Source organism: Panthera uncia, chromosome F1 (assembly GCF_023721935.1).
Source record: "Panthera uncia isolate 11264 chromosome F1, Puncia_PCG_1.0, whole genome shotgun sequence".
NCBI classification, from domain to species: Eukaryota; Metazoa; Chordata; class Mammalia; order Carnivora; family Felidae; genus Panthera; species Panthera uncia.
In genome coordinates, this window is record NC_064813.1 from 43,296,608 (window position 1) to 43,318,576 (window position 21,969).

General features: G+C 44.0%; 1 protein-coding gene across 5 annotated transcripts in view; it reads right to left on the reverse strand.

Moving 5' to 3' along the window:
- Window positions 1–18,009, reverse strand: part of EIF2D (eukaryotic translation initiation factor 2D) — a 28,995-nt gene extending 10,986 nt beyond the window's left edge. For 2 of the 5 annotated variants that reach the window (XM_049634529.1, XM_049634527.1), the window contains exons 1-7: window positions 17,736–18,008; window positions 16,580–16,770; window positions 14,929–15,012; window positions 14,328–14,418; window positions 3,235–3,342; window positions 904–1,157; window positions 314–431 (exon numbers count right to left, since the gene is read on the reverse strand). In XM_049634529.1, coding sequence (XP_049490486.1) covers window positions 314–431; window positions 904–1,157; window positions 3,235–3,342; window positions 14,328–14,418; window positions 14,929–15,012; window positions 16,580–16,770; window positions 17,736–17,791 — 902 coding nt within the window. In that variant the 5' untranslated portion in view covers window positions 17,792–18,008. Of the gene's footprint in view, window positions 1–313; window positions 432–903; window positions 1,158–3,234; window positions 3,343–14,327; window positions 14,419–14,928; window positions 15,013–16,492; window positions 16,771–17,735 lie in introns of all 5 variants that reach the window. The other 3 variants (XM_049634528.1, XM_049634530.1, XM_049634531.1) reach the window with 3 other exon arrangements.
- Between the last annotated feature and the right edge of the window lie 3,960 nt (window positions 18,010–21,969).

A 21,969-nucleotide genomic window follows, 5' to 3' on the forward strand; every position in this document is an offset into this window, starting at 1 on the left:
CTCTGGTGGGGGGGGGGGGGGCTCTTCCTGAATAGGACAGGCTGCCCGATTCATGAGACAGCCCGGAATCACCATAGCTGAGGCAATGCTCGGAGAATATGGGGAATTTTAACCCGAATCAACATCCTTTTGCTCACTAAAACTGAAGTGTTCAACACTCAGGACCAAATTCATTTGCCAGATCAACCCTCCACTCCACTCTCTCCAGAGCATGTCCCTCAACCAATTCTCCCACAGCCCTGTCCTGACATACCACCAAGGGACAAGAGAGAGCCCTCGCCCCGGCCGCCAGCCCCCACCACGCCTTCCATACCAGCAGGACAACATGTGGCTGCCAAGGAACGTGCTGGTGAGTAAAGGGAGGTCAGCTTTTCTGACTTGGCATTTTAAAGCATGCAAGAAGCATCGCTGTACCAGTTCATCCATTTGTTCTGCAAGGAAAAGACAAGAACCACATTTTTCTGACGGATACAGAATGCCTAGTGTAGTACAATCCCCACCCAGCCCCACCCCTGCCTCACCCCCTTAGCCCTGGAAGGAACCCATCCTGGGCAGTGCAGCTTCTGAGTACTGAGCCTTTCAAGAGGGCAGACCCCAGAGAAGAGGTCTAGCCACAAAGTCCCACCCAGCCAGGAGCAAGTGCTTCTCTGACAGAGAAGTCAGAGCCTAAAAAAACCGTGGAAGCCTCTGGGGCTGGAAACAGTCCAAGTGCCAGGACAGACCGGCACCAGGGAAACATGACTGGTGTGAAAGAGACTCCAGGTCAGATGTCAAAGGGCTGCTGAACTACCCTCACCAAAACAAGGACTTTCCTGTTCTCCTAGAGCTGCTCTAGTCAGAAGCATAGCAAAGCACGTTTCCTAAACGGACAGGAAGTGGGTCCTTCTACTCCCAGAGCTATACCTTGAAGGGTCTTGCTGTCTGTGGGGTCTGGGTTCAGGTCCCTGACACTGGGGTCTTCCGAGGCTTCTGATAGGGACTTCTCCTCACACATCCGCTGAACCTCCCCATTCTCCTCCTCTCCCTCCAGGGTCAGGCGCCTCAGGTCTCCCTGCAGGGCGGGGTCTGCCTGGACAGACTCCTTCTCTTCACTGAGATCTGGGGGATCCAGGGCCAGTGGAGCAAGGGAAGGTGGAGAAGACTTGTCTCCAGATCGCCTGGAAAAATCGCATGTCAGAAACGGCAAGCAGTAGCCACGATATTCTCCAGTCCTACTCAGGGTCAGCTGGGAGTCCAGAGAGAGGAGGAGCCATGGCAGTGGTGTCCAGGAGAGAGCAGAGAGTCTGAGCTCCCATCTAAACTCTATTTCCAGGGCACCTGGGGGGGCTCCACTGGTTGAGCATCCGGCTTTTGATTTCCACTCGGATCGTGATTCCAGGGTCGTAGAATTGAGCCCCGTGTCAGGCTCCATATTCAGCATGGAGCCTGCTTAAGATTCTCTCTCTCTCTCTGTCTCTCCCTCTGTCCCTTTCCCCAACTTGCGTGCGCTCACACTCTCTAAAATAAAATAAAATAAAATAAAATAAAATAAAATAAACTGTATTTCTAATTCTGGGCCCAGAAAAACCCCTGCCTCAGTTTCCTCATCTCTCAAATGGGGAGGGTAATTCTTGCTTCCTCCCTGGCCCAAAGGAATAATAACGTCACTAATATACATCTGGGGACAAGGACAGATCAAAGAAAAAGTAGTTAAAAGAGAAGCCCCCAACAGTATCCCCTTCACATGAGTTAACAATAAAACATTTTGGGGGCGCCTGGGTGGCTCAGTCGGTTGAGCGTCCAACTTCAGCTCAGGTCACGATCTCGCGGTCCGTGAGTTCGAGCCCCGCGTCGGGCTCTGGTCTGATGGCTCAGAGCCTGGAGCCTGCTTCCGATTCTGTGTCTCCCTCTCTCTGCCCCTCCCCCATTCATGCTCTGTCTCTCTCTGTCTCAAAAATAAATAAGCATTAAAAAATAAAAAAAATAAAAATAAAAAAATAAAACATTTTGAATTAAATAAACAGGAAGATGCACAGGTACCTGCAGTACCAGTGTGGGGAAATACAAATCCAGGGCTCAGAGTACTTGTCAAGGAACAAACACCTGGCCTGCTCCACAACTGCAGAATCAGTTGCTTCCCTGTGATGTCAGGGTGCAATCTAACCTGCAGCGTGGAGATTACGTGGCTTTATGCCACCGAGTCTCCGGAAGACAGGGAAAAAAGCAACGCCTCGTACAGAGCACGTGGAGCAAGATCACAGAAAGCAAACTCAGTTCTAACTAAGGGTTGCAGCACGTCTCGTAGTAGTGTTAATAGTGAGGCCGGACTCTACATTTAGGCTGTTCTGCTAAGTACACAAATTTTTTAAAACGTGGGCAAGGGGAACGGAGCCGCTGCTGGTAAAACAATTAGCAGTGTGACCCCGACGGCCCTGCTCACACTGACAGAACAGCAGGTGCCTGGAGAACATCCGGAAGCAGCCCTCACATATCCGCTGGCACACAGGCCAACGGGGTGTACCTGCAGCACAGCAGGCTTCGGCCAATTCTTATCAAATGAGGGACTCCGACGCTGGGCTGAAGATGTAAGGATGTGTCTATGCCAACAGGCCACATCACCCAGCCTAAAGACCAGGTAGAGTGCTTTTGAGAAAAGTACTATTACTGTTTTGGTAAAAATGACAAGAAAATAACCAGAAAATAAACTGGTACATGGCTTGAGAAAGCAAGTGTTATGGTGAGAAAACGTAACTTCCACAATAGGGAGATTGGAAATGGGAAATCTGAACAACAAAACTAATCAGGTCATGACTGTGGTGCCTGAAGGTCTATTCTGCTTTGATCTGGAATCATAAGCGAGAACACCGGCGCACTCACTGTAGGCAAGAAGATGCCTAAATGTGTGTGGCAGATAGAACCACACTGATTAAAGCCATATAAAACAAGAATATCCCTGTACTGAAAGGCAGAGCAGAGAGTCTGTAAGGCCTTCTTCTAGGCCCAGGATTCTACAATCCACCTGGAAGATAATCAAAGTTCTCTGCAATTTTTCTCTGAACAAGAACAAAAAAAATTAAACCAATCCATCCATCCATCCATCCATTTTTCCTTTCCACACTAGCAAAGAAATTAATATCTGGACCAGCAACTTGCAGAAGGATGTGGCAGGGACCCAGGCTCTCATTTGTGAATGTAGGCCCTGTGCTCTATCCCCCCAGCCAGCCATCTCTCTGACAGAAGGAACACGGAACCCACCATAAGTGGTCCTGGTAGGTGTGGAGCACAGAGAAGCCCCTTCCCTTCAAGCCTGAAGTGAGCATCTCGGCTGTGGACATGGCAGCAACTCCGACGGCAACGGGGGCTCTGAGAGGGAGGAAGCCAGACACACACGTCAGGGAAAGTCTCACAGGAGGGCACATGTCAGGACTATCTCTCCACACATATGCTAAGAGCACCGCGTTTGCAAACTGGAAGCAACCACCCGCATCACAGGAGTAAACTCAGTCAGGTCTCAGTGTTCTTCAGATTAACTCTAAATAGGACTTTCAAAAATCCCTTGACCAACATGCCCCTTCTAAGTAACTACTCTGCTGATGTCATCACTGTTTGTTTTATCCCTATTATGAATCAAACCCAGGCATGACTTGCAAGCATATTTAAAGTTACCTTTGTTATGATCTCACGGTTGTGAGATCAAGGCCCATGTTGGCTATGTGCTGGGTGTGGAGCCTCCTTAAGACTCTCTCCCTCCCTCTCTCCCTTTCAAAAAAAAAAAATTCCCTCCATTTAATTCCAAAAATATAAATGACCTCCCTTACCTTAAAGGCATAGCCATCCTATGCAGAGATTCAAAAGGAAGGCCATTCGTATGCCATAAATTAGGCCAAGGGAGGCCACAGGGAAGAGAGAAGAGAGGAACAGTGGAACTAACTGGGGAGGTTCCTTCTAAGCTGGCTCTTTATTACAGGGCTCGCTCCTTGTAACCATCTACTAAGAACTGAGTGAGTCCAGTGATTATCAAAAACAATCTCTTTCACAGTAACTACATACACTTCCAAAGCCCAAATGGGACACGTGTGCCAGCCCAGTCCTTAAGCATTTCCCACACACTGCCTGTAAGGTCTGCTGCCCAACAGGATCACAGAGAACAGACAAGCCTGGCCAAGGTCACCTGGGCACAAGGGAGGAGATTCAAGGGCAGAGTTCCCAACACCTGAACTTAAGAAAAACGTTTGCTAAGCTGGTGGCTCCACTTACTGTGCCCACAGGTCAATCAATTACTGCCACAGAAACTTTGAAGCTGGCTTCTCTCTCAGTTCCAAAAAGAGGGATCTTTTTCTTCTACCTCTGGAAGGGCCGATGGCTCAAAAACTTCAATCTCGAACATGCTTCATATTTTTAATAAACCCCCCTTCATACCCTCATTCTCTGCCACAAACCATCTAAAGCTACATCCCCACAGACGTTTTAAAGGCCAAATTGAGCAGGCCAAATACACGTTTCTGTAGTTTTCTCCCATCTTGGATAGAATCCCGGGGGAAAACCAGTGACACCACCGTCCTTTTCAACTGCAAGTTGTGCAACAGGTAAACAAGGAAGGAAACCTTTCCAGGTCTTGGTTCCAAAAGGTTCAAGGAAAACAGGAGAACATGAGTAGCAACAGTAAGATCTTTCAACGCTGACCCCTCCCATGCCTACAATCTCTCTTTCTCTCTCAAAGAAGCAATGAGAAAAATGAGGTGTTTCACTCAAGATGCCACAAGGAAGAACAATGGATTGTATCCAGTGTTGGTGGGAGTGTGGGAAGACACACTCTCCCTAGAGGCGTCAGTAAGATACTGTTTGTGATGAAGACACACTGGAGGCGACCACAAGGTCCACTCGGAGAGGACCTCTTCCATCACCATATAGCAGGTAAGAACACTCAGCGTCCCTGAGCTTGCTGACCTGGAAAATGTCCCCATGATCTTAAGTGAAAAAACAATACAGATAAAGTGTAATTCCATTTGGTTGTATTTTTAACCTACACACCAAAATCGTACGTTTTTATATGCACATATATACACACATTCAAGAAGGCTGACAAGGATGTATGCATCAAATGATACAGTTACTTCTAGGAGAAAAGAATTTTTCTGAACTATTCATATGAATATTCCCTAATTTATTTTTAAAAAGAAGCCGTGGGGTGATGGCTGAACGACTCTATAAAAATACACTACAAATCACTGAATTGTACATTTGGAATTGGTGAATTTTAGAGTAGGTAAACTATATCTCAATAAAGCTATTGGGGCATCTGCGTGGCTCAGTCAGTTAAGCTTCCCACTCTGGGTTTCGGCTCAGGTCATGATCCCAGGGTTATAGGATTGAGCCCTATATGGGGCTCTGTGCTGACAGCATAGAGCCTGCTTGGGATTCGCTCTCTCTCTATCCCTCCCCCATTGCGTTCTCTGAAAAATAAATGATTAAAAAAAAAAAAGAAGAGAGAGGATGATGACGTAGATGATGGGGAAGAAGGTGTTAAGACAATGAAAGAAAGACCAAGAAAATGTCACAGACAAGATGTGGTAGGGTCCCCTCCCTAAGGAGAGAAAAAAAGAGAGGGGAAAAAAACCACTTCAGGTAATCTGGCTATGCACCTACGTGACAACATCATGACCTTATAAACTGAGACTACTTAATCAGACTACATGTTTGTGTGTGTCACCATACATGGAAGACAAAGAAATAGAAAATATATAAAAAACTATGCCATGATCTTCAGGGCTCAATTCTTCAGGTATGAACCTAACTGAGCGGTACTGGTAGGAATAAAGTTGCTTCCTGGAAAGAAAAGCCTCGGTGTCATGACTCCGTGTGAGAATTCTGCTATATTACTTGGGGGCTCGTCCGGGATCTGATGGTGCGTTTCCACCTCCTTCGTCACTGGGGATACAAACCTCAGGGCACCAGCAAAGGCGGCCTCCCCTGGTGCCAGTGGACTGCTTGATCCGCAGGAGACCAGCCCTCCCAGCATGCCGAGGCAAGGACCCCGTGTGTGCCAATGAAACCAATGAGGCCCAGGAACCAGCTCAGGGAGCACTCCTTGTCAGACTGGTAATAACCTGGGTTTGTTTAGGCAGACTTGCCCTTAAGAGGCAGAAGGGGAACCTGATCATCTCCCAGAGTTGCCATAGTAGTTCTACAAGGGACAAAGAATGAAGCTGCAACTCTAAGGTGTTGGGCACTGGGCAGCAGGTTGGAGTTGCTGTGTGAGTGTGTGTGGGGACTTGTCTCTCGTTCATTTCCTGGGTCAATGACTATGATAATTAGAGCCAACTGTCTCTGGTTATTCTATCTCAGAACGGGGACTTTAAGGAATATTCCCAAGAAGCTGCCGAAACTACTTTTATTTTGGGGAAATTCCCTATCTTCTCTGGATTGACACAGACTGCCTAATTCCACTAGTGGAAAACAAAACAAAACAAAAGAAACCTGGAGTCTGCTTCTCTGTCTGAGCTGATAAGATTTAAAACTGGGAATTCTCTTTCTGTGCCTTCTGCTCATACCTCTCCTCTTCTGCCTTCCCTTCCCCCTCCTTTTCCACACCACCTGGGGGGCAGCCTGCATAACTGGCTCCTCAATGCCTCAGGCACCATCAGCCCTTTCTCCCATCCTAGAGGTCTTGGAGCAAAGACCACACACTTCATATTTCCCCACCGGTGCCCCAGGTAAAAATAGACAATGGGGAACAGATTGATTCACTTTTAAATGGACACAGATGGAACATATTTAGTATTTAAATGGATTTAAGTTTGTTGGTTTAAAACAGACGACTCTTTAGAATTATCAGCAGTAAATATATAAAACTTTTTTCTACCTAAGGTTTTCTAAAGGTCAAATAAACTGTTATCTCTGTTGCAATTTGTCAGCAAAAAGGTGACTTAAAATGATGGTTAATTTTGTCTGTCTCAAAGTTTTCATGGGTAATTGTTAAGATAGCTTTCAAAGTCATTGGTAACCTAAAACATTAAAGTTTTGCTTGCATGATAAATTGAGATTGAATTCATTAGATAGCTAACGAGATAAGAGGCTAAAGCACTAATTACTAGACGTAGGTTTGTGCTTCTGACTTGTCACAGAGAAACTAAAGATATTTGGATCTGTGGGAAAACATGCTTTATGATTAATGGATTCTTAAGTTTGCCATCTAAAAAAATTCTGATGTAACATAAAGTACACAGTTAGTTACCACTTAGTTTTCACTGGAGACTAAGGTTTCAAAGAGTTAAAATTCTGCTAAATGTAATTAAAACCGATAAAAATAAGAAAAGCAACTCTGTATGTAGAAAAGTAGGAGATATGAAAGAAAGATATAAGAAATGGAAAGATATTTTTGTTAAAGGTAAAAAAAAAAAAAAGTAATTTTGTCCTAAATGAGACTGGTTATTTGGAGAGAAATGGCTTGGGATAAAATCTAAACGCAAAGAAAGGTTGTAGAAGGTTCATGAAGAAAATCTTCACACAGAAATTTTATGTGTGGTCAGGATGCACTAAGGTTACAATAAATGGATTTTAAAAGTATACTGGGTTAAGATTAAAACTCCCCCTCCTTTGTTCCAAAGGCTGGGAACATGATGGCAATACCCTTCGTGCCGGCCTCCAAATCCTCCACATTTCTGTTGTTCCTGGTCAGCAGAGGACTGGATGCCCATGCCATATGAGGGAGGGATGATATATGAAGGGCTTTTTACTAAGATATGTGGGAGCCATTTTACTAACCTTAGTCCATTGTATGCTGAAAACGGATATCCACATGGCTGAAACATATTTATGTGGGCATTGTTGAAAACAGCAGGGGAATAGACCTTGACTTTGGCTCTTTAACCCCTTCCCTCAATGGCCAATAATCAATATGTAAGTTACTGTTGGGCCAAAATAAAATTAGTGCATATTATGACAACCAGGAAAGTCTTGCTTGGTCACAGTCCATACCCCAAAGGTCCTGCAGGTGGGAAACGGAGGGGTAAAAACAAAACAAAACAAAACAAAACAAAACAAAACAAAACAAAACAAAACAGGAAAGACCAGGTCAGCTCTTGGGAGGTAGGGTCAACCCCGGGTAAGAATGACTACTCTCAGCACCTTGCGAGACTGACAGGGCTTTTGGCTGCCAGTTGCATAGCCAGCCAGAACCCAGGGCCAGGAGATGAGGTTTCTCCTGGCCAGCTATAGGAAATTGAGATAAGGGACAACTTTCTTCCTCTTTCCTATAAATGGGTAATTCCCCAACCAAGGGCATTACTCCTTTGGAATGCATTATGATTCATTTTCTTTTGCACAAAGGCTTGGCCCCAAAACAAACTGGAAGAGGGAACCTGGCCACCAGAGGGAAATATCAATGACATTACTATCCTACAATTGGACTTGTTTTGCAAATGTGAAGGGAAATGGGGAGAATTCCCCTATGTTCATTGTATTTGGGCCAAAACAGACCTAGAGAAGGAGGAAGGGAAGTCTCCCACCTCAACCTCCACCTCCACCTCCTCCTCCTCCTCCTCCTCCTCCTCCTCCTCCTCGGGTCCTCAATCTGTAAAAAACAAAAAATACAATTCTGCTCCCTGCTACCCACCTTATCCAGGCCCTCCCTGTAACAGGCATGTATCCCTTATAACAAGCTAGAATGCCAGAAGAAAAAACCTTTATGTTACAAGGTTTAAGACACATAAAAGGAGATCTAGGTAAATTTTCTGATTGTTAAGTACATAAAGGCCATTCAGAATATTACGTATGTTTCGGTGTTGATCTGGAAAGATATAATGCTTTTGTTAAACCAGACTCTTAATGAGACATGTTTTGAAAAAAAAAATTAAGGAAATCTAAGATTTGGCCCTTAAATTATGCTAAATTAGTCACTATCTTACAAACACAAAATGAGAGCCTGATGGCCTTCCTGAAGAGGTTGAGGGAGGCTCTCATTAAATATATGGCCATCTCCCCTGACACCCCTAAGGCTGAGATGATTTTAAAGGACATTTTGTCACTCAAGCAGCCCTAGATATTCAGAGAAGATGCAAAAATCGGCTGTTGGCCTTTGAAGGGACCCTGGAGGAGCTCTGATGAGCTGCCAATTGGGTATATTACAACCAAGATCAAAGGAGAATAAGAATAAAAAAAAACAAAACAAAACAACAAACAGAAAAGGAAGCTTAAAAAAAAATAATCTGAGACCTTAGTTGTGGCCTTATGTACTATGTCAGACCGGACTTCCCAAGGTCCTGGCACCAAGTGCCATTTATATGCCCGTTCAGAGCACTAAAAGGAGAACGTCCTCAGAGGGGACAACCAAAATGAAAACCCTATAAGCCATGCCCCTTATGTGGAGACAATCAGTGGAGATCCGAATGTCCTCAGGGACCTCTATCTGTGAGGGCTCAGATAACTAATGTCCCTGGAAGGGACTAAGTGGGGCCTGGGGCTCTTCAAGGTGGCTCCCCTAAACCAACTGTCTATCAGAAACTCAGAGCCTTGGGTAACTCCAGGACAGAGACACAATTATGTGAGTTTTTAGAAGTTACTGGATATTGTAGGCTGCAGATACCAGGTTCAGGAAAACAGTTTGCCTGCTATATCAAGTATTAAAGGAAACTCAATCCCATCTACTCTCCCGAAAAAATAATAAACTGGGGTCTGACTCCTAGACACTGTCTCCAGCCCTTGGAATGATTATAAACAGAGCAGAGTCATTGCTATTACCAAACTCACAGAGCTAAAAGATCATTAAAACACAGGATCAGGGGCGCCTGGGTGGCTCAGTCGGTTAAGCGTCCGACTTCGGCTCAGGTCATGATCTCGCAGTCCGTGAGTTCGAGCCCCGCGTCGGGCTCTGTGCTGACAGCTCAGAGCCTGGAGCCTGTTTCAGATTCTGTGTCTCCCTCTCTCTCTGACCCTCCCCCGTTCATGCTCTGTCTCTCTCTGTCTCAAAAATAAATAAACGTTAAAAAAAAAAAAACAAAACACAGGATCAGACCTTTCTTTTAGGAAGGGACAAAATTTAATCAAATGGCCTAAAGGGTATTTACTGGAAAACAATTTGTCAAGGACAGTTCTGCAAGTGGTAGCAGCCTGTGAGGTATGTCTTAAAAACAATCCTTTCAACCATAAACTTGCTCTCCCAGACAATCAAGAAACTGGAGGCTATCCAGAAAGCACTGACAATTAGGTTTCAATACTTTTACTAATTGGTAAAGGTCTTCCCCTCCAAGACAGGAAAGGCACAAAAAGTAATACAAATTCTGCTTTATAAAATAATATCCAGGTTTGGCTTACCTAAAAATTTACAAATTAATCATGGTAAATGGCTGCCTCGACTCTTTCTCTAGGACTCCTGGCTCTTGGAAGTTTTACACCTCAAAATAAAGCAAACTGCTTATACTCAGCAAAACTCTAAAGAACACCTCACAAGCATTAGAAGCTTTAAAAAATTTTTAAATGAAGTTAGGGCCGAACTCTTAAAAATAGAGCTGCCATAATGACTAACTGCTCCTGCTCCTCCATCACCTGGGTTATAAGAGAGTCCCTGACATACGTTGTTTACAAAGGCAGGGTCTCTCCTAGACTGTTTGACAGGTTTGGAAACCGTAGACATTATCTTAAGATACTATCTTGTCGGTCAGTATAATCTTTACTTTGTGTTTTTCTCTTTATGTCCACTAATGTTTATGCTACCTCATGCCTGCCAGCCTTCCTGTAAAACCATACTGTGGGCCACTCAACCGACTCTTGGGTAGACTAACAGCTGTACCCCCACACCATCCCTTATCAGCTTAAAGAAGCCGGAACGGTCATCGTCCCTGTTTCCTAACAGCAGTTACAGGCCCCACTTCAGGGAAGAAATAAATAGGGAAAGGGTTGACATTAGGTAGGGAGAGATAAAGGACCTTCAGGGAGGCAGACTGCAGCTGCAGGTGGGAAGCAAAAGAAGCAGATGGGGTTCTCCCTTTATGAAATCCTTTATGGGTGCCCTCCCCCCATTATCAAGGGCATAAGAGGAGATCTAAATGAGGTAGACAATCTAACACTAAGACAACAGATGTGGGCCCTCGGCTCTACCCTAACCACCTTACACCACTGGGTCAGGGATATTACCTGTGAATCTGAACACAGATGCTCACCCCTTTAAACCAGGAGATGCAGTATGGATAAAGGAGTGAAATGTCCAACCCCTAAAGCCCCCTCTGGAGGGGCCCATTCACTGTTATTTTGTCCACCCCTATTACAGTAAAAGTGGCCAAAGTGGGTCCCTGGATTCACTACAGCAGAGAAAAGCTGGCATCTCGAAACTGGGAATGCATTCCTGGGCCTTCAACGCCATACAAGCTGACCATACAGAAGAAGATATCTGCAACTCCAGAGGCTTGGGGAGACTGCAGCCCTGCTTTAGTCACTCTGGAAGCTGACTAATCTACACACAGCAGAAGCTTAAGGAATCGATGGCTTGGTGAAACAAAAGACTGTCCTTATTTTCCAGATCTATTTCCTTACTGTGATGCACTGTCATGTCCTGTTTCTCACTATTATTGTGATTCTTTCTCTACTCTTTGCCATAGGATTGGCCGAGGCCACCCCGGCCAGCTGGAAATGTGGGGAGAGGTTTCTGTTAACACTCACCTTCCTTTTGTGGATAGGATACTTTGATGGTACCAATGCTGGGAAACAATGGCCATGAGAGACTAGAAAATCAGATCCCCACAAACCTTACAGTAAAACAAAATACCCCAGTCCTACTACCGGGGTTTGGCTTCCCAAAAGCTCAATTATTGGGAAAGACTGTCTTGTCTAGTGGGGAAAAAATTCATCACCATCTGTTAAAAACTTAACATGCCTAGGCCTAAGATTTTATAACTCAAATGCCCAAAAAAACCAATGTTGGGGAACCCCAGATCACCGTAAGCCAGATCCCCACCGCTTATCTAACTTCTCTCATCTCCAAGAGGCTGAAGACAATGTCAACGCAGCCATCAAATGGTGGGCCCCAGGGGGACTACACTAGATGTGAAAAAGGAGCGCCTATATAGTACCTCCCTAGTCTGGTCAGGGTCATATGTGCTGGAAACTATTCGTCCATGTCTTCCTGATCCCACTTGCCAGAGGGAAACATTTGGGAGCCCAAGTGTATGGACACAAGGAGACTAAAAGGAAGCAGGGTGCCTTACAGATTGGTAATTAAAAAGATGATAAATGGCCTCCTGAGCATATAATCCAATATTATGGCCCTGCCACCTGGGCAGAGGATGGGTCTTGGGGCTACCACACTCCTATTTATGTGCTAAACCACATAATCAGACTGCAAGCAGTTGTAGAAATTATAACCAATGAAAATGCCAGAGCTCTTAACTTACTAGCCAAGCAGCAAACCAAAATGTGCAATGTCATCTATCAAATGCCATCTATCTACCTGCTTGCTTCTGAGGGAGGTGTTTGTGAAAAATTTACCCTGAGGAACTGCTGCCTACAGACAGATGATGAGAGGAAAGTCACAGAGGAGATCACAGATCAATGAGAAAGGTTACTCATGTCCCAGTTCGGATCTGGAAAGGTTGGGACCCCGGGGAGTTATTTGGAGGATGGTTTTCAACTCTCAGGAGATTCAAAACCCTCATGGGAATTATCCTCCTAATTTTGGGAGGGTGCTTAACCTTACCCTGCTTAGTTCCCTTGGTTGTACGGTCCATCTCCAGTCTCACTGAGGCCATGATTTAAAAAGGACAGCCACTCAAAAAAAAAAAAAACAAGAAGAAGAAGAAGAAAAGCAGGGGGGGCGCCTGGGTGACTCAGTCGGTTAAGTGACTGACTTTGGCTCAGGTCATGATCTCGCAATTTGTCATTTCAAGCCCTGCGTTGGGCTCTATGCTGACAGCTCAGAGCCTGGAGCCTGCTTCGGATTCTGTGTCTCCCTCTCCTCTTCATGCTCTGTCTCTCTTTCTCAAAAATTAATAAACATTAAAAAATTTTAAAAACAAAAAAGGACGGCCACTCATGTAATAATGTTATAAAAATATAAACCTCTTGGGGAGCCTGGGTGACTCAGTCAGTTGAGCATCTGACTTCGGCTCGGATCATGATCTCATGGTTCATGGGTTTGGGCCCGCGTCGGGTTCTGTGGTGACAACTCAGAGCCTGAAGCCTGCTTCGGATTCTGTGTCTCCCTCTCTCTCTACCCTCCCCAGCTTGTGCTCTGTCTCTATCTCAAAAATAAATAAATATTAAAAAAAATTTTTTTTAAATATATAAACCTCTAAACCAAGATGATGCTCTATGAAACAAAATAGAGAAGTCTGAGCATCAAAGGTGGAAATGTTTCTCTCCCTAAGGAGAGAAAAAAAGAGAAAAAAGAAAGAAAAAACAAAAAACAAAACAAAAAAACTTTAAGGTAACCTGGCTATGTGCCTATGTGACAACATCCCTCATGACCTTGTAAACGAAGACTACTTAATTACACTACGTGTTTGTGTGTGTTACCATATATGGGAGACAAAGAAATAGAAAATGTATAAAAAAAATTATACCACGAGACATTCGGGGTCCAGTTCTTTGGGTACAAACCCAACTGAGTGGTGCCGGCAGAAATAAAGTTGCTTCCTGGGAAGGTAAGCCTCGGTGTCACGATTCTGTGTGAGAATTCTGCTACAAAGAGACTAAGAAGCCAACAACTAAATGCAAAAGGTATCCTAGATTCTTTTTCTTTTTTTTAATCTTAATTTTTGAGAGAGAGAAAGAGCATGAGCAGGAGAAGGGCAGAGAGAGAGAGGGAGACACAGAATCTGTAGCAGGATCCAAGCTCTGAGCTGTCAACACAGAGAGCCTGACATGGGGCTCAAACTCATGCACCGTGAGATCCTGACGTGAGCTGAAGTCGGACGTTTAACTTTAACCCCTAGACTGGATTCTTGAATGGAAAGAAATTTCATGGAAAAGCTGGGGTAATATGAATAAAATCTACAATTGTATTCATAGGACTGTGCCAATGTTAATTCCTTAGTTTTGATACCTGTACTTTGGTTATAAAAAAACGTTATCATTACAGGAAGCTGGATAAGAACTCTATACCTCTATACTATCTTTGTAACTCTTGTGTAAATGTAAAATTACTAAAAAAACAAAAACAGCAGCAGCAGCTATGCTTGGCCCACATGTATAGACAGCCCCACAGGCTCACTACCATCCCCCAGTGGCCCACTCCACAAGAAGCTGCTTTTTCTTCCTTTAATCCTTTATCCATAAGCTTGGGAAGTTGTCATTTCCCAAACCCTTCCCCAGTTTTACTGAAGATTTTCCCCCAAAGGCACAGTGGACTGACACAGTACCTGTTCCCCAGCAAGGCAATGGCACAGAGGTCACCCTTCTGTACCTGAGGCAGACCAGCAGGGGGCACCACGAGTCCTGGCAGCATCAAATCTGTAGCAAACAAACAAATGCATCACAACCTGTATTCTGCCTCTAAACAATTCCAAGTTCTACTTCATCATTTATTCATTCATTCAACCTACAAACCTTTATCAGGTATCAACTAGGTTATTCATAATGAAAATTAAAAGATGGCAACCCGAGTATCACACCATTTCCCTAGGGGGGCTAGTGGTCCAACTGAAGCACCAAGGCCAGTTCCATGACCTATCTTATTCTGGTTTCCCAAATTTAGCTTACTGACTTAAAGGACAGCATATGGCAGTTCACAAACTGTTTTCTCATTGAAGTACAAAGTACAAAGCTGATTGAAGCCTTTCAACAGTGTCGTAGATGCCCAGGGACCTCACGGAAGCAGTCAAGAGAGAGATGAAACGCAAATGGGGGAAAAATTCCATTTTTCTACCATATGAACGCAGGAAGCGGGTACATTTATTGGAGTAGTCGGTTCTTCCTAAGCGGGTTTCAGTCGATAGCCAGAATATAGGGAAATCTTCTTACCTGCTCCCCCCACCAGTTTTTCAAGCACCGGAGGCCACGTTGTGAAAGCTGGGAGAAGGTCAGGATAGGACCACAAGGTATACACTGCCCAAAAAGAGACACAGATTTATTGCCAAAAAGTCAATCCCCTGGGGCACTGGCAAAGTCAAACGCAAAGGCCACTTTAATTCAGGGACAGTAAAGGAACTCAGCTCAAAGCTAGAGAAGAGGCTATGAGGCCCAAAGAGGGTTCATTCTGGTCTTTTTGTGTTTTTGTTTTCAAATTTAAATGTATTTATTTAAATTCAAGTTAGTTAACATACAGTGTAGCCTTGGTTTCTAGGGGTTTCGTTCTTAAAATAGGCAGATTCTTTTTTTTTCTAATATACCTTTTTATCTTTTAATAATCGCAATATAAGCGATTACAAATATACATAAAAATGCTTACAAATCACATAAACATATTTATACCATTATACAGCCATATAAAATGGAAATATGGAAGGATAAATATTAGGGTATCATCAAGAATTTCCACACTTGTGAAGGTGGTAAAACTACTAAAAAGTGAAAAAGTATACATATATACAAAATTACATGTGAATGTAATTTTTAAAAATTATAAATGGTAATCACTCTCTTGTCTTTAAAGCTCTCTCCTCAGTGACTAAGGAAATCTTCTGTGGGTATGCTTAGGAAATAACAGGGAGGCAGTGGGCCCACAGGCTTTGCTATTGGAATGAAGAAGGTAGATTCTTAAAAACCTGGATGTCACCTGAGACTGGGAGGCCCCATCATTCCACCTGATTGTAGCTGCAGAAATGCGCACAGCAGGTAAAAGTGGGGACAAACACCAAGGAGGATTCCATTTGTGACCTCAGAAACAAGTAGACTAAGAACAGGGCACCAGCCTGTAAACAATTTGGAAATTTCCACATGTTTATTATTTGTATTCCCTCTGTTTTCATAGTGATTAGTGGTAAAAACCCTTAGATCAAAAAGCGCCCGTGTCCGTACAGCAGCAAAGTGGGGTGGGGGCAGCAGCGGCCCAAGGAGACCGCCCTACGCTGCTGTAGCCCAGCTTAGGGCAAGAAAAGCCCCAAGTGACAAAACAGGTGTCAGCAGCTAGAGACAAAAGGACCCTAGATGTCTGAGATCTGTCACAAGGAGAGAAACCAAAGGATCCTGAGAGCCAGACAGAGCCGAAGGAAGAATCCCTGGGGGGTATCTCGATGGGAGTACATCACTAAGACAGCTGGGTACGTGGTTTCATTAACCCAGCTTCTTTCCCATCACAGGATCTTTTCAGTCTCTAAAGAAAATCCTGCTAGTCATCCTTTTAAGATGTATTTCTCACATGTTCTGAAATGCCACCCTTTTCGAGACCCCTGCTCCATCCCTAGTTAACCCACTAGGAACTACTATTCCTTCATCTCAGAATATCTCTTGGCAACCACGCTCTTTCTGTATTGGCCCTTTCATTCTCCCTCCTACGGCAGTAAGTTTCGACCTTGAAAGACCCAATTCTAGGGACACTGGGCCCGAAACGATTCTTACGGATGGTACTGGGAGATTTGGCACTTACTGTTTTGAGTAAGACAGGTGAATGAAAGAAATAAGGAGAAACGGATGCCAGGCAAGGATTACAGTAATGGCCATCCTGTTGCCATACCTGTCGGATACAGATTTTTCTCCACTTCGAACAGGATGGGGTTACCACCGCTCACGTACACGGTCACTGCATCCCCTCTGTGAGCATACAGTTTCACAATGTTGAGCTCCTCCTTTCCAGGTACCAACACAGAGACCTGATCTGTTCCTAGAGTGGGGAAAGCAGCCATCACATCAGCCCGAAGCTTTCTCCTGCAGAAAGCAAACCAATGAGTGGTATGAATCGTGCCTGGATGCATTTTGAGAAATGCAAAGGATTCGGAAGGACTTACTATCAAATCAAAGGGCCAAGGAAAAACTGCTTTATGATGCCCTACTCTCGTACACTCTTCCAAAACATCCTATTCTCTTTCACATCCCATGTCTCCTCTATTGTCACATATTCTTGGGGGCAAGACTTTCCATTTTACGAAGAAAGAGGGAAACTGAGATCCAGGCAGTAACCAAGTTAGCCTGACTTGGGAAATTCAGCCCTGCCTTCCTGCCTCTATGCCTAGCCCTCGCACCCACTCCCTTCTCTATATGCTTGGCAAACCTGTCCCGATGCTTAAAAAGCTATACCAGGGCACCAAGAGTGACAACTTAGAACACGGGGTCCAAAATTCGCAACGTGCTATCTGCGTTTGCGACACTGTCTGAACAGATACAGGTCTCCTCAAAACATGTCCCGTAATTCTCCCTCACCTCTCCCTCCATCTGTCTGTCTCTCCTGCCAGAAGTAATCACTAGACACTGTTCCTCCCATCGTTGTAGTTCTCGGTTCCCCATCTGATTTCTCCTCAGGGACTCTAAGCTCTTAGGAGAGTGGCACCCTGTCTGTCTGTCTTTCTTCCTTCCTTCTTTCCTCTCTTTCTTTTTTGGCGCCCTCCGCAATACCTTCTATAGACCGCAGTCAGTAAGCGCCGATCGAAGTACGTTTTCCTTTAAACGAACGACAATATCCAAAAGATAGCCTGGGAGATAAATCAGGCCTCCTCTCCCTCTTCACCCTCAAAACATGTCTATTCCAGCCTGGTCCCCTGGGGTCCCTTCCCCCGCTGGACCCCTCGGCCTCCACCCCGGGTCGGCTGAGCTAGTCCAAAAGGGCTGTGGGCCAGCCGGGATGGAGAAATGGCTGGGTGTCCTGGTGGGCGGAACAGGGCCCTTCTCTCCCTCACCTGTCCGACCCCTTGATGGCCGTGTTGGACTTGACCCGAAAGGCCTTGGCAAACATGTCTGCTGGAGTGGCCTGGGGAAGAGAAGGAGAGCACAGACGCCAGGGGCCGTCAGGAACGCGACAACGCGGCACCGTCCCGACCCGCAGCCCTGGGGGCAGCCATGCTGGGGCCCGGCCGGGAAAGAGGCCCGGCTGGAAACCCGGGCCGCGCAGCTTCGCGGCTTTGGCCGCTGCCGAGACCGCGGCCGCCCCTACTGACAGGACCCGGAACTGAAGCAGGGAGGGCGGGGCCCGGGGAAGGCGGGGCGGATTCCCGCTCCGGCCCTGCGCCTGCGCGACTGGCTGGCTCCTGCACGCCTGCAGGGGTCCCGCGGTGGCTAAGGTGCCTCTGTCTATTGCCGCTCAGTAGGCGTTAGGGCGTCTTGACTTCCCTTCAGTTTAATTCAGCCCCACAGAAGTACGTGACCGTTGTGTTTTATTCGTTTCGTAGCCCTCTCGAATGGTTTTCTTAAGGGCTTTGTTTGTCTTTGCATTTAATTGCACGCTAGGAAGTCTCCGAATTTTCTCTTTTGTTTTAAATTTACATGGGGTGATAGCAATACGGGGAATCCGCCCTCGTCCAAGGTTTGCGCCTCCTGTTATGAGTAAAAACACTACAAACAATCTTCCAATCTGTTTTAAAATATTTTTGACCACCTGTAGGTAACTTTTGCAAAGCGTTATTGCATTTTGCGTCAGGTGTTATTTGGGGAGGGGAGGGGTTTCCAAAACTAATTAAATTATTCACGTTGCTTATTAAAAAAAAAAAAAATCTGTGAGCCAGGTAGGGTCAGGTTATGGCTTGGCTTCTCCCTAGCAATATGATCCTGGGCCAACGGCTTATTCTTTCTAAAACTCTTGCATTCTCTGAAAGATGTGGATGGAGTACCTACGTCATAGGGTTTCCATGAGAAACGATTGAGGTAATGAGTGTGATGTGCTACACAGTGTTTTGCAAATTTCCAGTCATATTTTTCAAAACTGACAGGTGTGAAATTTTGGGTTTCCCTGAAAGGGACTGCTGTGTGCCCTGGAGGCATGGATTTAAAGACCTGGGGTCTTGGCTCCTACTAGGTTAATTTTTGCGCATGGGAACGGTTAAGGGCAGAGTGTCCATCCACCAGGAAATAAATACTAATTGCTCGTTCGCTGACACAGTTACACAAAGGAGGATTTCACACTGCGCGTCCAAAGATTAGGTCTCCCAGTGTCTGCCCGCCACCAGGATTCTTACAAGGGCCCCTAACGTGGCCTGGGGCCAGGCGCAACTTGGGCTCCTCCTACCCTTCTGACCCAGGAGGCCTTTATTCTCAAGCACCCCAGCGACAAGGCCAAGGTCAGAGGAGCCCAGAGGAGGGCAGTGCCAGACAGCCTTTTCCCTTCTGGCTCCCAACGCAGCCACATGTGGGGACGCTTGATCCAGACTGTGCTGTTGACCAGTGTCTACCGCAGCACAGCTACTGAGGCAGCCTCTGTGCAGGGAGCTGAGGAAGGCTAGTCAAGAGAAGATTAGAATAATAAATACGAAAACAGCAAGGTACAGATAAATGTGTAAAATCACCTCCCTTCTATATATTGAAAAAAGGAGATTAATAAACACTGGGAGGATGACAGAAACTAATAAAAATATAACTTTATTAAATGAGGAACAGATAAATGATGGAAAAAGCTTACTCTTCACAGAGCCTTGTCATGTGACTTTGACTTTTGAAACATGTAGCTGTTTTTCATATCTAAAAAGTTTAGCTTAATAGAGGAAGAAGCATGATTTAAAATTAAAATATGAATGCAAATAAATGTAAAACTGTATTAAGTTGGGAAGTGAACCAATCAGAGATAAGGATTATTTGAAGTCATTTTGGAAGAGAGTACTTACATTCAGAGTTGAACATCCCGGGACAAAATAAATGCCAAGACATTGTAACCTTCATTCAGTAGTTTACCTGGTAGTAGTAATGTTTGCATTAAACTTTTTATATTATTTTTGCAAATATTGAAATATAAGAATATGTGAGTAAAGAGAAGAGACAGAAAATGTACTAGAAAGTTTTTAACCCTGTGTTATTAAACTTGAATTGTAAGATCCAATAGGAGCAAATGAATTTTATTTTATTTTTTTTAAATTATTTTTTTAACGTTTATTTATTTTTTAGACAGAGAGAGACAGAGCATGAACAGGGGAGGAGCAGAGAGAGAGGGAGACACAGAATCTGAAACAGGCTCCAGGCTCTGTCAGCACAGAGCCCGACGCGGGGCTCGAATCACAGACCGTGAGATCATGACTTGAGCCGAAGTCGGACGCTTAACCGACCAAGCCACCCAGGCGCCCCGGAGCAAATGAATTTTAAATTTCACTCTATTTCAGTCTTCTGACAAACAAAAAGACATTTAAAGACGTTTCCACAGTGTTGAACATTTCTATTTCAACATAATTCTCTTCACAGGATGGTACAATTCTTGGGTTCTAAACACTATTTCCCAGTAAAAAGAATCAGATCCCTTTGGAAAGGTGTATGCTTACAGGTATTGGGCAGAGAAATACCCAGCGAGCCTGGAACATCATGTTGTCTTAAGAAACGCTCAAAGAATAATGGGGTATAACAAAGCAATCAGCAGCTAGTTTCAAGAGGCTCTCAACTAGCCAAATTTGGGATACTTTGAGCTTCAAAGACAATGCCTAGAATTAATTATGACAAATTGAATAAATAAATATTCATGAATCCATGCCGATATATTGATTGATTGATTGATTGATTGATTATTTTGAGAGAGAGAGGAGAGATTGGTGGGGAGAGCGGGGCAAATGGAAAGAGAGAAAGAATCTTAAGCAGGCTCCCCACTCAGCGCAGAGCCCAGAGCTCAAGTCCTGGGCTCCATCCCATGACCTGAGCCAAAATCATGTTGGATGCTCAATCAACTGAGCCACCAGGTGCCCCAGTGATACAACATTAAAAACAAAACAAAACAAAACAAAACAAAACAAAAAAATATATATATATGTGTAAAGCTATCAGAAATTCACTATTACCAAGTTCTTACTCTAAACATTGAAAATTAAAGATTTACCAAACCTTTTTAGTTAAAAGCTATAGTGAGTTGGCAAAGTAACACTCATCTTTACACAAGAATGACAATACCTGCAGAAAAATATTAGAATTAATCTTAAAAGTCATTACTTTGCAGCCAAAAATGAAAATAAATGGTTATAGGCCATATTGGTTACAGGCCAAGTGTCATACACTGATTCCACCAGCATTAGGTGAAATGTTCTGGAGAAATAGTATTTACACCAATATTAACACCTCAGATAACTTGACAATTTTAAGAATAGTCCTTTAAATGTGAGAAAATTGACTCTCATTTGTGATTCAGATTTAGATAAATTGGCTCCATTGGAGACAGCCAGCTTACTCGTTCTAAGAATGCCACTTGATTTGATGCAAAATGAAGAAGATATCACCTTAAAATATTTTTACCTTAATTATATCTTTATTGTCATCTTTAAGTTTTTACGTTTTTGTAGAAGTTAAAAATGTTTATGTTCAATTGATGTTAACTAATTATGTTGTTTGGAATGTATGAACATTAAAATCATATTTCAGACTCTTATGGTTGAATGTTTCCAAAACTCTCTATACTAACAAAATCCTGAATGTGTCACTGGATTTGAAGATCATTACCAAAGAGGTTCTCATAGTTCTCAGCATGTACTGTCTTACTTTATCTTTATTTTAAAATAACACATTCTTGGGGTTTAAAGGTAATGTATATGAAAGATAGAAAAAGTGGAGACTGCAGGTAAGTGTAAGTTCAACACCAATTCCTACCCCTAGTTTCTCTAAATTCAACTATAGTTATTGTACACTTCTCATTTTACTTCCTGACAATCTTTGCTCTGTAAACATTTATGCAGTGTTCAAAGCATTCTGTGTGTTTATACTTGATGTATTTTTTGTCCCTTTCATGTTGCGTTTTAGGATAGTGATGCACCAGTTAGATCGAATTTCTCTTTATGATTTCTTTGAATTTTTATCTGTGCTAGAGAGTCATCTTTTAGGAGATCATGTATCCCATCGTTTTTTGGTATATCTATTGCTAGATAAGCAATATTAAGTAGTAACTGCTTACATCTTCTAGCTAACAGAGGTAGGACATAGATTTTGATGTGTTTTTGAAGTGAACTTATTTTGAAGTTG